A 13961-nucleotide genomic window follows, 5' to 3' on the forward strand; every position below is an offset into this window, starting at 1 on the left:
GAGTCCCTCCCCAGCATCCCTGAGGCCCCCTTCAAACACTGGCAGCTGCTCAGAGGTCTCTACACAGCCTAATCATTATTCTCAGAGTCCTAGCCTACAGTCGGTGCATTTTTAGATATTAAAACCCAATATACATGAACATATCATTACAACCCAGAGGGACAAGGCAGCAGTGAGTCATATAGAACCTGGGCAAAGTTATTAGATTTAAATGGGAAAAAAAAAACCTTCAATAAAAAAGTCAAATATTTGAACACGTTGGTTGGCATTTCCTGCAGCTCCCACAGTTTCAGAACAATCCATCAGGAACCTGCTCTAGTGGAAAGTGTCCCTGCCCATGGCAGGGGGTTGGAACCGGATGAGCCTTAAGGGCCCTTCCAACACAAACCAGGCTGTGACCACTTCACTCTGAATTCTCCCAAATATAAGTTGTCTGATTGCAAATCTGAGTGTTTCTTTTACCTACTGTATTAACCATCACCTAACACCGGGGTTATCTGCCCCACTGCTCTCCTGTCTTATGCACACAAATACCCGAGTTTCACCAGTTTTACATACTGATCTCCTTCATCCTGCAAACATACCATGCAGGAAACTTCCAGTGGTTCTGCATGGGAACTCAAAGCCTAAATCAAGGCTTAAATGTACTTTAGAGCAGGGAATATTCACCTGTAAACCTAACAGACGTGCAGGGCAGGCCTTCAGAGCTCAATCTCAGCTGAGTATGTTAAATAAACAAGAAAATGAATAGTCAAAATCTGAAGGAGAAAAGCTAATTTGACAAACACCAGCTGTTACTCGCTCTGCACTGAGCCGGCTAAGGAAAAATTAAGCAATCATTAGCTTATTATGTCATTCAGCAAACGTCTCAGGTTCATGAGGAAATCCTTCAGGCAACCAGAGCCAACTGTAGCTCTGCAGGAGAAAAATCCCTGTCTGCTCAGGCTCCTCACTTGAGGCACTCCATGAGTTTGTAGCATTTCTGCTTCTATGTGCACCCCCGTGAAACAGGGAATGAGACCACAACCAGTGCTTGGGAAGTGTGACCATAGCCCCCCAACACCGATGCTCCAGGCAAGGTACCTGCAGTCAAGCAAGCTTGGTTAAGATCCTATTCCCCTACACACAGATGTAACCCAGATGCCTCATCCAGGGTGCCTCATTCAGATGCTAAGCGCTGGTTGGGTCCCAGTTAGCACCAGGCAAAGAGGGGTCAGTGGTTTTTGGAAATGACCCTGCCTTGGTTGCAGCTAATTGGGGCTCCTGAGGCTATTACATTAACTTTTGGCATAAACAATTTCATAAACAATTACTGCCAACAAAATCAGCTCTGCAACGGCAAAACAGAAGTCAAGTATTTTCAGTAAGCACCATAATAAAAACCTTCCATTATTCCTACTGTATTTATCAATGCCAAGAACAATTCACTTGAAACATCTGCACATGCACAAATTAACAGGCACGCAGGCAAAACCACCTTAAAATATGCAAGTTTTGTTCATTCAGGCATGGAGAGAACCAGATTATTCTGCCAGAGTCATAATGGAAATGAAAATGAATATTCTATGTGCCTTTGCCCAGAGAAGCTGTGGCTGCCCCATCCCTGGCAGTGCTCAAGGCCAGGTTGGACACAGGGGCTTGGAGCAAGCTGCTCCAGTGGAAGGGGTCCCTGCCCGTGGCAGGGGTTGGAGCTGGAGGAGCTTTAAGGTCCCTTCCAACCCAAACCAGGCTGGGGTTCTGTGATATGAAATAATCAGCGTCCAACTAATCCAGCTGTTCAATACAAGGTTATTGTCTGTCATCCAAGGACTAGACCACACCATTAGGTTCGACTGAACCCGTGGCCTCCAATATCCTGCTTTCATCCCTAATTCAAGCTGTCAGCAGTTGGGAAAAACCCACAAAACATCCTCTGTAACTCACAGGAAAACAAATGTTGTCTGGAAAAAACTGACTTTCCTCCTGGCTCCCCGCAGGGTGCGCGAGCAGGAAGGCTGCTCAGTGCTCACGGATTCTTTCATTTCGGAGGAGAGGACGCGATCTCCCCAAAGAGCCCAGGAAAGCAGTAAAATAATGGAACCTCAGTTGCTCGGGTAGCTGAAGGCTTCCACCAGCACAGATGAGTAAAGCTCCTGAAGCAGGGCTTCCTTATTAAAGTTTCATCAATCCCCTTATTAAAGTTTCATCAGTCAGCTGAAAGAGGGCGATTTCCCCGCCTTTGATGAAGTTCTCTCTCCCTCTCTCCTCCTAAATAATTCCACGAAGGAAGGACTACCCCTATAATTGTTACTACTGGAGAGGAGAGCGTGGACAGGGTGCTTGCGGGTCATCAAACCCACTCTTGCTCTGCTGTCAGCTCAACAATTATCTTCAGCAGTTTATCAGCCTCTGACATAACCTAGCATTTGCCAAAGCTACTGGAAGCTGGTGCAGGATGTGCCTTGTCAAGAGCTAAGGGCTTTCATCTGCTCTCAGCAGAGCTGCAGAGGACAAGGTCTTCTCAGAAAGCAACCAGATTTTGCTCCGTTTCCAACAGTTTCTTGAAGGGGTTGATCATTTATCACCCCACACTTCCATGGGTCTCATGAGTCAAATGCCTCAAAAATACCATTACCAATATACCCTGAGGGGAGAAAAAAAAATGCACATTTTTGCCTGGCAATAGAGGCTTTCCCTGAACATGTTTTTGCCAAGTCATGCTCCATCCTGGGCACAGGAAGGCAATGCTCATCTGCTGAAACATCAAACTTCATTACAGGGCCCTTCCCCAGCCTTCCAGCTCTGCTCTTCTCAGGCAAACACATCAGGAGGAAAGTCAGGAGGTGGGCAGAGAATCTGGTGTGAAGCAAAGGAAGGGCAGAGAGGAGATGAAGAAGCACCAAAGATTGTTTAGAGATGGTTCACCAACAGTGAGGAAATGGGGTGGAGGCACTGGAACCAGGAGGCAGAGCCATGACAAAGGACAACACATGATGGTCAAATACCATGGAATCCTGGAATGGTTCATGTTGGAAGGGACCTTAAAACTCACCCAATTCCATCCCCCAGCCACAGCCAGAGGCACCTTCCACTAGAGCAGCTTGCTCCAAGCCCTGTCCAACCTGGCCTTCAACACCATCCTATTCAATAGAGGTCAAACACTTTAACCCCAGAGTCAATAAGTTAGCAGTGCTGAAGTCTTCAACCTCACTCACAGAAGGATGTACAGCACCCTCAACTCTTCTCAAAGCAATATGCAAGCTCCTTATTTTTAGCAATAACTCAATGTATCACTAGCATCCTGACCATCTCCCTGTTCCTTCTGGGTTTCTGCCCAGTCCTGTCACAAAACACTGAACGCTGCTTCCCACGATGTATGAAAAAACAGCTCCAAGACAATGAAAGATAAACTGAAATGTGAAGCATTGTTTATTACCCCTTGTTCCCTTCTCCTTCAACTGCAGAGTCTGCAAGCTGAAGTCTGCTGGATGACAGTTCGGTAGTAGGCTTTTATCAGAACTAAAACTGACAACAACTTTTGATGGAGAGGGAAAAAGAAGGTGGTTGAAAAAGGCTAAAATGGCTCTTGTTGCTTTATCCTCCCTCCTTGAAGATGAACCAGGAAAAGAGGGAACACCATAACACAAACCATGTGGAGATTGGAGGCTTCTCTCCCTCCATCACCCTCCCAGCCTCCCCAGAGGGAGATCCTGCTCTTACCACCTTCTCTTGGCCAGCAGCGGTGGTATCAGGCCAGCTAATCCATTAAAACACAAGGCAAAACACCCCACAACAAGGCAAATCCTGGTGATAGACAGACATAAAGCTATGGCTTCAGGACACCCAGGAGATGCTGGTGGGATTTCGATTTTCCTATCCAAGGGAGCTCCAAGTCATGAAAAAGGGATGCATGCTCCCTGAACTTAAAGGTTCAGTTCTCAACTTCCTCAATAAACAGTCCCTCATGCTGGAAGAGGATCAGATGTAAGATGCCAAGTGGCAAAATGTGTTACAACAAGGGGGAGGTCCAAGTTTAACGGATAAGGGGCAAAAACCCTGTCTCCAGACACTGTGTGAACATCAGGATTTGATATTTTTCCATTATTAGCCAATTCTCCATAAATGAACAGCAGCTCTGAAAATAGATCTCTTTAATTCATAGTTTTAGTCATCAATAGGATTAGACAGCTGTTTACTACAAGCCCCTGGGATCAAGCACTCTCTGTTCTTGCTTGCTCCACTTGGCTCTCTACCACTTAAGAACTATTTTCTGGCGCTGTAAAGTCAATAGGACCAGTATTTCCACAAAACACATGTATCTCTAAAAGACATACAAACTACCAATGGAAGACTTGGCTCCATCAGGAAAACTCATGTGGACACTTGCACAAGGAGGAGGAAAAGGAAGGTGTTACTTAAACTGAGCTCACCCCTGCATGACACCGCAATAAGCATCTAAGGCTGGGTATCACTGATGGGGAGCAATGGCTTGGGTCAGGATGGAACTCCAAATCACATCAAAACTATCACTTTATCCCTCAGCAAACTGCATCCTTGAAATGATCATGGAATCCCAGGCCAGTTTGTGTTGGAAGGGACCTTAAAGCTCCTCCAGCTCCAACCCCTGCCACGGGCAGGGACCCCTTCCACTGGAGCAGCTTGCTCCAAGCCCCTGTGTCCAACCTGGCCTTGAGCACTGACAGGGATGGGGCAGCCACAGCTTCTCTGGGCACCCTGTGCCAGCGCCTCAGCACCCTCACAGGGAAGAGCTTCTTGTCACCCAACACCCCTAAATCCTTCTGATGGATTTGAGCTTTGAAGATGAAGCCATGGCTGCTTCTTGCTTAAAGCCCCCCTGTCGTTTCTTACACACTCCAAACACCACTGTACAGCACGCTCACCCGGCAGAGTGGCTGAAGAGTGGTCTGGGTGCTCTCCCTCAGGTGCCCCAGAGCTTCCTGGAATTCCACTCCTGCCCCCATGTAAAGTCCACCCCATGCAGTGCCCACCCCAGGGTTGCCACCAGCATGATTTTAATGGGCAAGAAGCCTTGTCTTTTTATGCAGCACAAACACCTGGAAGACCTCTAGCCCCCAGACTGATCACAGCAGCACTGAAGCTCACAGAAGGCAGATCACAAAGAACCCTCTGGCCCTGACACCTCAACTGCACATGGTCTGAGGTGCCAGCTGCCAAGCAACTGCAGCAGCATCGATCCATCAATAACACAGAGCAAAGGATTGGCTTAAATGGTATATTTATCCCAATGCAAAGAAAAACATACTGATATCCCTTATCTTCTGTAGCCTGAAGGAAGGAAAAAAGCTTATTGCCTTTTCCATTTGTAAACTCCAGCTATTGCATGAGCCTGACAGCAAGAAAACCACCAACAGCTCATAGGCAATAAATAAATATACCTGGCTCCTCACAAACAAGAACAGACCCTTCAAGTCACTTAAAGATCTGCGTTTCTTTACAATGAAGTCTTGGGGCCAGGTAGGACAATATTAGAAAGGGTCAGATCTACCAGCCCTTCCCGTAAACACATGGCATTTAGGTCTATTTCTATAATTCAAGTAAAAACCATCTTAACTGGGCTGAAGTCTGCACTGGATTTAGGGAGATAACAGAAAAAGCACCCAAAAAGCATGAATTTAATAAGCAAAACCAAAGTTTTGTAAAGGCTGTGACTAAAGTCAAGCATTCCCGAAGACCGAATGAAGTGCTCGCCTCAGCAGTGCCTGAAAGCTGCACAAACAAAGAGGGTTTTCATGGCATTTCAGGGATATTCTGGTTCTCGCAGTGCTTTTCTTGTTTAACAAAGAGGGAGCCCTAGCACACACACGTTAAATACAGGAGAACCCAGCCGGAGAGGCCCAAACCCAGGCTATTTGTATACACACATGCTTCAGATACAGCGCTTGTGATTAGGAAATAGAGGGTTGGAGGTCCTGTGTCGTGTATTTCCAAACTGTTCAAAACACGAGAAAACGGAGCCCAAATTTAACACAGCCACCACATTTCGTCATAGATTTGTAAAGTCTGAAATGTAAACTGAAATCACCCAGAAAACTCTCTGTACGTACCTGAGTACATGCATGTAAATGCCAATGCTGAGACTTGCTACAGAATCATAGAATAGTTAGGGTTGGAAAGGACCTCAGAATCATCTAATTCCAACCCCATGACAAATACTGGCTCAGCTCTGCAAAGGTTACTGGGATTAAAAGAAACGACACGAACTGAGAGATGAAAACATTAATCCACATGGGATCAGTAATGCTAAAGCAATTTGACGGAACATTATACATCAACTCTGCATTTGTGATTTCAACACCAACGGATGAAGGAGCAGAAGGAGAGCTACTGAGAGAAGAGACCCTATGGAAATGCAGGGGCAGCAATGGAGCTTTGACTTAGCAGAAAATACCTGCTCTTGCAGAATCATTCTACACCAAACAGAGAAGAAATCAACTATCTGATTTAAAAAGACTATCTTCCTTCGAGGAAACCAGCACTGGAAAACCCTGCAAGTCTTCATTCCAGGTTAGACTGCCTCTGCTATAAAGGAAAATACAATACTCTGAGCATTTTGTTTGAGATAAAAACCATTAAGAACCTTTCACCTCTTCAGCATCTCCTCCTGCCCTCATGGCTCAGGCAGGGATCCCCCAAGGAGACCTCTGAGCAAGCAATGGGCTTGTGCTAATGCATCCTTCTGCATGTTACAGCAGCTACTGCTGAGGGCATCTGCAGCACCGGGGCCAATCCAGCACAGAGCATGAGCAAGAAAATGCAGTTTATGTTGACATGTGCATAAAATCATATAAAAAGCCATTTGAGGGCTGACAAATGTTTCAAAATGGAAACAGATGTTCAAATGCCAGGGCTCCCCTTGCTCTGAGGAGAAGTGCCGGAGGCAGCATCCCAGCTCCACTTACCCATTCACCTATCTGTGGCTCCTATTCTACAAACACACTAATCTCCAGTTCTGCAAGACTCCAGATGGCTGCTGAGCAACAGCCCACAGTGAGCACCCAAAAACTCACCAGGGCATCTATTCCATAAGGCATTGGCACGGGGGCAGACTGAGCTGAGCTCTTAGGCAGAAGCTCTTCCCTGTGAGGGTGCTGAGGCGCTGGCACAGGGTGCCCAGAGAAGCTGTGGCTGCCCCATCCCTGGCAGTGCTCAAGGCCAGGTTGGACACAGGGGCTTGGAGCAAGCTGCTCCAGTGGAAGGGGTCCCTGCCTGTGGAGCTTTGAGGTCCCTTCCAATACAAACCAGGCTGGGATTCTTATGAACACCTTCTCAAACACACCCAATAAGAACACACTGTTTGTACAGCACCACTGCTGGTGATGGCTTTGAGAACCAGGAATGCCAAACTGCAAGGAAACACCCCCACACACTTAAAATAGCATCAAAATAGCACCAGTAACATTAAACGCATGGAACATCACTACCAGAGGGCTACAGCTTTCATCTAATGGATGCCACCAAGGGGTCCTGCTGGGGGTCCCTCACCCTACAGAGAGACGTGTACATCACACAGATGCCATAAGGGCAGATCTGCCTTGGGACCCAACCAGCCCTGATTCCCTCCACACGTAGAGAGCACATTGCAGGAGACACAAATATTAATCTTCCTCTGCAAAAATATCTAGTCGCTGCCTTCCTCATGAAAAATGCAGTACCCAGTAGACATGAAAGCAGCTCTCATGGCGAGGTGGGGAAATAAAATGTCACTGTTGGCTTTAGACACACAAAATAAGCACATAAATGCATGTTTTGCAATACGCGAGAGTGTAATAGCTGCTTCCTTTCCTTACAGAAAATAACACCTTTAGTAGCTGCATCTCCAGCTGTTAAATGATGAGCATTACCGCTCGCCAAACTCCGATGCCTCCTCCCTTTATCTCTGTAACATTGCTGATACATTGAGAAAACAGTTGTATCATTACTGATAACTGTGGAAGGCAAAACTGTCATGAGACGGGCTTCCAAAATGAAGACAGAGCCTGCACGAAGCTTATGAACTCCTCAGTTTAAACCACTTAACTACGCAATTTGCTCTTGGTATTTTTATTACTCTTCATATTAAGTGTAAAGACTGCATAGGAAATGCTTTGAGCACAACCATAAGACTTCTCAGAAGGAGCTCCTGATGATTCTGGTAGGGCACCAATATTGCCATCCAGCAGTGATGCTACCACCATGCATACTTCTGCTCACACACAGCCTAGGATGCCACTGGGTTAGCACTGACCACATGGACCAGATGATTTCAAGAGGGACAGGAATATTTTGACAGGCTGAGAGAGCTGGGCTGGGGCAGCCTGGAGAAGAGAAGGCTCCTGAAGGGGAGACCTGAGAGCAGCTCCAGTGCCTAAAGGGGCTGCGGGAAACCTGGAGAGGGGCTTGGGACAAGGGCCTGTAGGGACAGGCCAAGGGGAATGGCTTGAACCTGCCCGAGGGGAGACTGAGCTGAGCTCTTAGGCAGAAGCTCTTCCCTGTGAGGGAAGGGTCTGAAGAGGTGGCAGCCACACTGAGCACGCTGCTGGAGAAAGAGCTGGATCCACCCGAACATCCCCTGCGTAAACAGGCTCGTGTGCGCGCACATTGCCCAGAGGGAAGGAAATCTCCTTTTCTCTGTCCTGCTTCGAGGTCACGGATGTGGCATCAGACCGGGAATGTCCTTGTCTGCCAGGCACGCTTCCCTAACCCGCTGTGCCAGCTACGCTCCCGCTTTCTGTCTGAAACACTGTGTGATAAAACGTGCTCATGCATGTTTAGGGTATTGGGATATTTGGGTTATATACACAAAGAACCAACAGGCTGTCACTCCCCTGCACAAAACACTTCTCTTTCCATCCTGCCTGTCCTTAAAACACGCTTCAACCGGTGCCTCCTGTCTGGGAGCGCAGCCCAACAATTCCCCTCGGTATCCTGGAGGAATGCATCCATCCAACAGGGTCCCACCAGCGGCAGTCTCATTTCCAAGCATTGCTCCACTTGAGCATGGGCTGATCCTGGCAGGAGGAGGAGGCAGCTTTCTGCTAACCCATCAGACCACAGAAGCGATGCGAGCGGCTCGATGTGTTTCAGTACAGACCAATATTCACTGCTAATTAATCAGTCTGGCAAACGAACCCAGGCAGCAAGGAGCAATTCCAGCACTCTCTCAGTGAATCTCTGTGTTACTGGCATAACACAGGAAGGCTTCCTGGGTGCTACGGGGTAGCAAAACAAAAAGGACTTTACACGGCAAAGCCCAAGATAAGGAGGGCTCTGCTGTCAACCCAACACTCATCACCTTCACTCTAAGAAACAACTTACCACAAGCCATTAACAACATCCTAATTTGCCGTTTAAGGATATATGTTACGGGTTTAACCATGAGTAGCATTTTGTAAGCCTTTCTATGAAACAACTACTTTAAATCACTACTGCAGCAGCAAACAGAGATTCAGCTTTACCACAATGCAATTCCTGTCCTTCTCCCCAAGTATAAATCTCAGTACTCTGTTACAGCTGTGACATACCTGAGTTACCCACATTAATGGAATTTACTTCAGGAATAACACTGTGTATAACTGAGTCTTAATGAGATGATGGATCAATGGCTCTTCCCTACCGAGAGCTGTCTACACAGACTACACCAGACTCTAGAAGCCAACGGGAGAATTATACATGAACTGTGTCAGGAATTTCTTGTTTGAAAACAAGCCAAGGCTGCCCCTTCACTCCACGAGTCAACAGGCAGTTATGGAATAATCTGTTATAATCTTCTATAATAACACGTGATCTTTTGTTCTTTAAGTAATTTAGAGGATGAAATGCACTTTGCCATCAAGGTTCAGATCAAGCAAGAGGTTTTCAGCTGAATGCAATGAAACCTTTACATTAGAGAATGGTTTATGCATCTCTGAGAGATCCAGGTAATAAAAAAGGTAAGTACTTAATTAATAATGTCCTACTGACCTGGTATCAGTTGAGGTGCCAGCACCACGGTGGGGAGAGGCCTGGAGGCAGCAGCTGGCCTGGCTATAGTCATAGCAACCTGATTGCTCATTAACAGCGGCTTCTCACTGCCCTGGAAGAGTCTTGAGTCCTCAGGATGGAGCCATGCTGAATCCAGAGCAAAGGCATTATTCAGGTATATCTGCCCAACATAAAGGAATAGAAGAACGATAAGGTTTGAGGTACAAAAGTCAGACATAAAACTCAATATGACAACAGGTAGTATCTCAACCTAGGGACCAGCTTGCAAAAATAATTGATTTTAGCTCCCTCAGTGCCGCAGGATGGGCCGAGCTGACCATTTAAAAGTGAACTCCCATTTAACATGACTAATCAGCATCATAAAGTGAAAGGAATAGCTGAAGGCACTTGGGTCCCACACACAGCTGCTCCAGAGTAAGCCCACCTCTAATCCAGAGCCCTCATCATCTTCTGAATTGGAGAGATGGGTGTGAGGGACATGGGATAGCGTTACAGAGACACATTTTCATTACTCAGCCAGATAAATTACAGATGTAGGTAGCTGTGGGCAAGATGAGGACACAGGGCAATGAGCAACACCCCAGGGGCATGGTAGTGCTCATGGTGATGCCACCACTGCCAGTGCAACACCGCAGCATCCCTTGGGGGAAACAGTGGAAGGACCAAAAAGAAAGGGAAAATGGAAAACTCCCATAACTACATCCCATCAAAACATTCTATTCAATGTAATAAAGACTAATAGTAAAGATACTTCAGTCTTTTTAAAACTTGAGAAAAACAAAGATGTGTAATGGCTGAAGCAGTCTCCTCTCCTCCATTATCCATCCCTCACAACATTCCTCCTCCTTGGAGTTTTACCTGACCAACTCCTGCCCTCTCATACACCTTCACAATTCACCAAACCCATGACATTTCCTGTACACTTAAAACACTTCAACATGCCATGACCAGACTTACTTTGCAGTTGGGGAGCCTTTTATCGATCCAGTTTTTCCCAGCATGAGGTGGGACCGTAGATGCGTACACAGGTGGGAAAACAGGGACAAATTCCACGCTCGAAGAAGGTGAAAATCCAATGACGGGGGAATGAGCTCCAAATATCCACTGGGGGAGAGAAAAAAAAAGAAAACAGGGAGAGAAGTTAATAGAAGGATTTTATCCTGGATAAGTTGATGCTTTTCATGACTGCCTAATTACATATAAGATGAGTACAGAAGACTTCAAATATGCCCCTTCAACCCGACAACTCTTTGGGTTTCTTTAGGCATTGCACAGGGAGCCTGGCACTGACATGATAAAGGGCTTTAGAAAGCCACAAATCAGTAGCCGGGCAGGAAAGCAGGACTTGGCCAATGGCTGCTAGTTGCCAGGGCAGCCTGGTTCTCCTCTGCTCAAAGAGAATCTCAGACACGGAACAGGAACATCACTAGAAAGTGGCTTTAAAATTCATGGGGAAGGGAGGAAGAACCATAGGAAACGTCAGAAACGTTTCTTTACTTAAATTCGTTTGGTTCCCACGGTAAAACCACCTCTGCAGTTTACGCGCTCTCACACCGGGGAACAACCGAGGCTCGGTTCTACCAGACCCAGCGCTACCCGTCCTTCGCCTCCCTCCCGCTCTGCTCCCAAACCACCAGAGACGCTCGCGCTCGGGAAGGCTGGGAACCATCACTGGAGCCCCAGCGCACGCCTCGGCGCTCGCATCCCGCTGCGTTTGGACTTCCGCCGAGTAGAAACCACCCGGCCGAGGCAGCAGCGGGAGCGCAGTGCCCGCCACATCCCTGTGCCGGACAGCGGGAGCGCTCCGCTGTTCCGAGCAGCGCTACGACAGCAGTTCATGAGTGAAATACCACTGGAGAGACAGCGACTTGAGTCACAACTTCAGGCTTTGCGAACAGCCCCGAAAACGAACCCTTCCCTGCGCGCACGGCCGCGGGAGCGCTGCCCCCGCGCTGCCTGCACAAAACGCTTCCAGCCATCGGCCTCCACCGGCCCCGTCGGAGACCCGCAGGGCCCCGCAACCCAGCCCCGGGGGAGCGCTGCGGCCGGCTCCTGGGAAAGGTGGAAGCCCCGGCACACGCCGCGCCCCCCGGCCGAGCGCTGCGGGAAGAGCCGCGCACCGCAGCGGGCACAGCCTACGGGGCACCCGAGCCCACGGGGCACCGCGGGGACCTGTCCCGCCGCTGACCCCCCCCCCCCCGGTTCGGGCTGAGGCTCCATCCCCGGGGCTGGCGATGGGCTCCGGACGGCAGCACCCGGAAGCCGCCCCCGCGGCAGACCCCGGCCCCGGTCCCGGTCCGCCCTTACCTGCCCGTGCAGGAGCGCGGCGGAGCGGTGCTCGGCCGCCAGCAGCGGCAGCAGCGGCTCGCAGGGGACGCGCCAGCCCGGGGCTGCCCGCAGCAGGGCGGCGGCGGGAGCGGGCGGCGGCGGCGCCGGGAGCAGCAGCGGCGGAGGCGGCGGCGGGTGCGGGGGAGCCCCGGAGGCGGCAGCGCCGACCCGGACGAGCCCCGCGGCTGCCGGGAGCACCCAGGCCCAGGGGGGAGCGGGGGGCTCGGCGGCGGGGGGCGGCCAGAGCAGGGGCGGCGGCCGCTTGGCTGCGGGAGCCGGCAGCATCCTGCATGGCACGGGGCGAGCGGAGCCCGCCTGCTCCGCACCCGGCTCCAGCACCGGCGCCGCCGCCGAGTGAAACTCCAGCCGTCGGCGGGCGCTGCCGCCAGGCTCCGCCCGGGGAGGAGGGGGAACGGGGCGGGGGCCGGGATGGGGCCGCCTCCCCCGGGGGGGGCACCGGTAACCGGACAGACCCAGACCCGCCCCCGGGGCCGGCCCCGCTCGGAGCGCGGCGTCTGGGCGGGAAAGGGGGATTTGGGGCGCGGGTTGGGGGAAGGGTTTTCACCGGCCCCTGCCCAAGGCAAGGGGGGCCTGGGGCCAGCGCTTCCGGGGGAGCCGGCAGCGGGCGCGAATGGTGGAATCACGGAGTTTGTGCTGGAAGGGACCTCAAAGCTCCTCCAGCTCCAACCCCTGCCACGGGCAGGGACCCCTTCCACTGGAGCAGCTTGCTCCAAGCCCCTGTGTCCAACCTGTGTCAGGTACAGTTCGGTACAGTTATGACCTCGTACTTCATACCTTGGGGCCACAGGAGCTATGTTCTCCCAGAAACACAGACCCACCAGTCCCAAACCCCAGAATACACAAACAGGGACTCCTATGGGAGCACTGCCAAAGCAAGGCTCCCATAAATACCACAGCTGTCCCAGAAGGAAGCAAGTAAAATCCAGGCATTTGGGTGACAAGGTCAGACTGAACCGATAAATAGAAATGGGTTATTGCTATCCTTTAATTAAATATCCAACTCAGTGAGGAGACAGGTCCAGCCGTGCCCAGGATCCATACTGGCTTTGAAATGCACCTTGCTGTCATAGGAAATACACCAGGTAACAAGCTGCAAATGATGGTAAACTGGAATAGGAAACGAGCTGCAATAGGAAATGGGAATAATAGGAATACAATAGGAAATGAGCTGCAAATGATGGTAAACTGGAAGGCGTCTTGTGTGGGTTCTGCAGCACTACCATATGCACACAGGACCATCAAAGCTGGTATTTGAGAGGGATTGTATTTGGACACAAAGAATCCCTGACTGGTTTGGGTTGGAAGAGACCTTAAAGTTCATCTAGTTCCAATTCCCTATGAAATATAGCAGTCCTTGAGAGGTCTGGTTTAAATGCAATAGCTCATCAGTGAAATACTGAAAATAATAGCAAAAAGTGGAACATTTTATCTACCTTTATTATGGCTCCAGATTTGGTTTTTGGGGGGAAGGTTGAAAGAGAATTTGAAGAAGTATAGCAACTTCTTAGCTTCCAGACGATGCTCCTGGCACTGTGGTTTCGTTGCAGGCTGTCCTGCAAGGAGCGGGGCGTTGGGTTCAGTTATTCCTATGGATCTCTTCCAGTGCAGGATGCTCTATGACTCCAGCAACC

The 13961-nt window shown here is 49.7% G+C and overlaps 1 protein-coding gene across 1 annotated transcript in view; it reads right to left on the reverse strand.

Moving 5' to 3' along the window:
- Nucleotides 1-12665, reverse strand: part of TCERG1L (transcription elongation regulator 1 like) — an 80702-nt gene extending 68037 nt beyond the window's left edge. The window contains exons 1-3 of the mRNA XM_061346767.1: nucleotides 12289-12665; nucleotides 10939-11085; nucleotides 9961-10141 (exon numbers count right to left, since the gene is read on the reverse strand). Coding sequence (XP_061202751.1) covers nucleotides 9961-10141; nucleotides 10939-11085; nucleotides 12289-12594 — 634 coding nt within the window. The 5' untranslated portion in view covers nucleotides 12595-12665. The remainder of the gene's footprint in view (nucleotides 1-9960; nucleotides 10142-10938; nucleotides 11086-12288) is intronic.
- Between the last annotated feature and the right edge of the window lie 1296 nt (nucleotides 12666-13961).

The sequence above is a fragment of the Neopsephotus bourkii genome, unplaced genomic scaffold (genome assembly GCF_033783945.1).
Source record: "Neopsephotus bourkii isolate Nb327-2 ecotype Australia unplaced genomic scaffold, CSIRO-AGI_Nbou_v1 NB_274, whole genome shotgun sequence".
NCBI lineage: Eukaryota > Metazoa > Chordata > Aves > Psittaciformes > Psittacidae > Neopsephotus > Neopsephotus bourkii.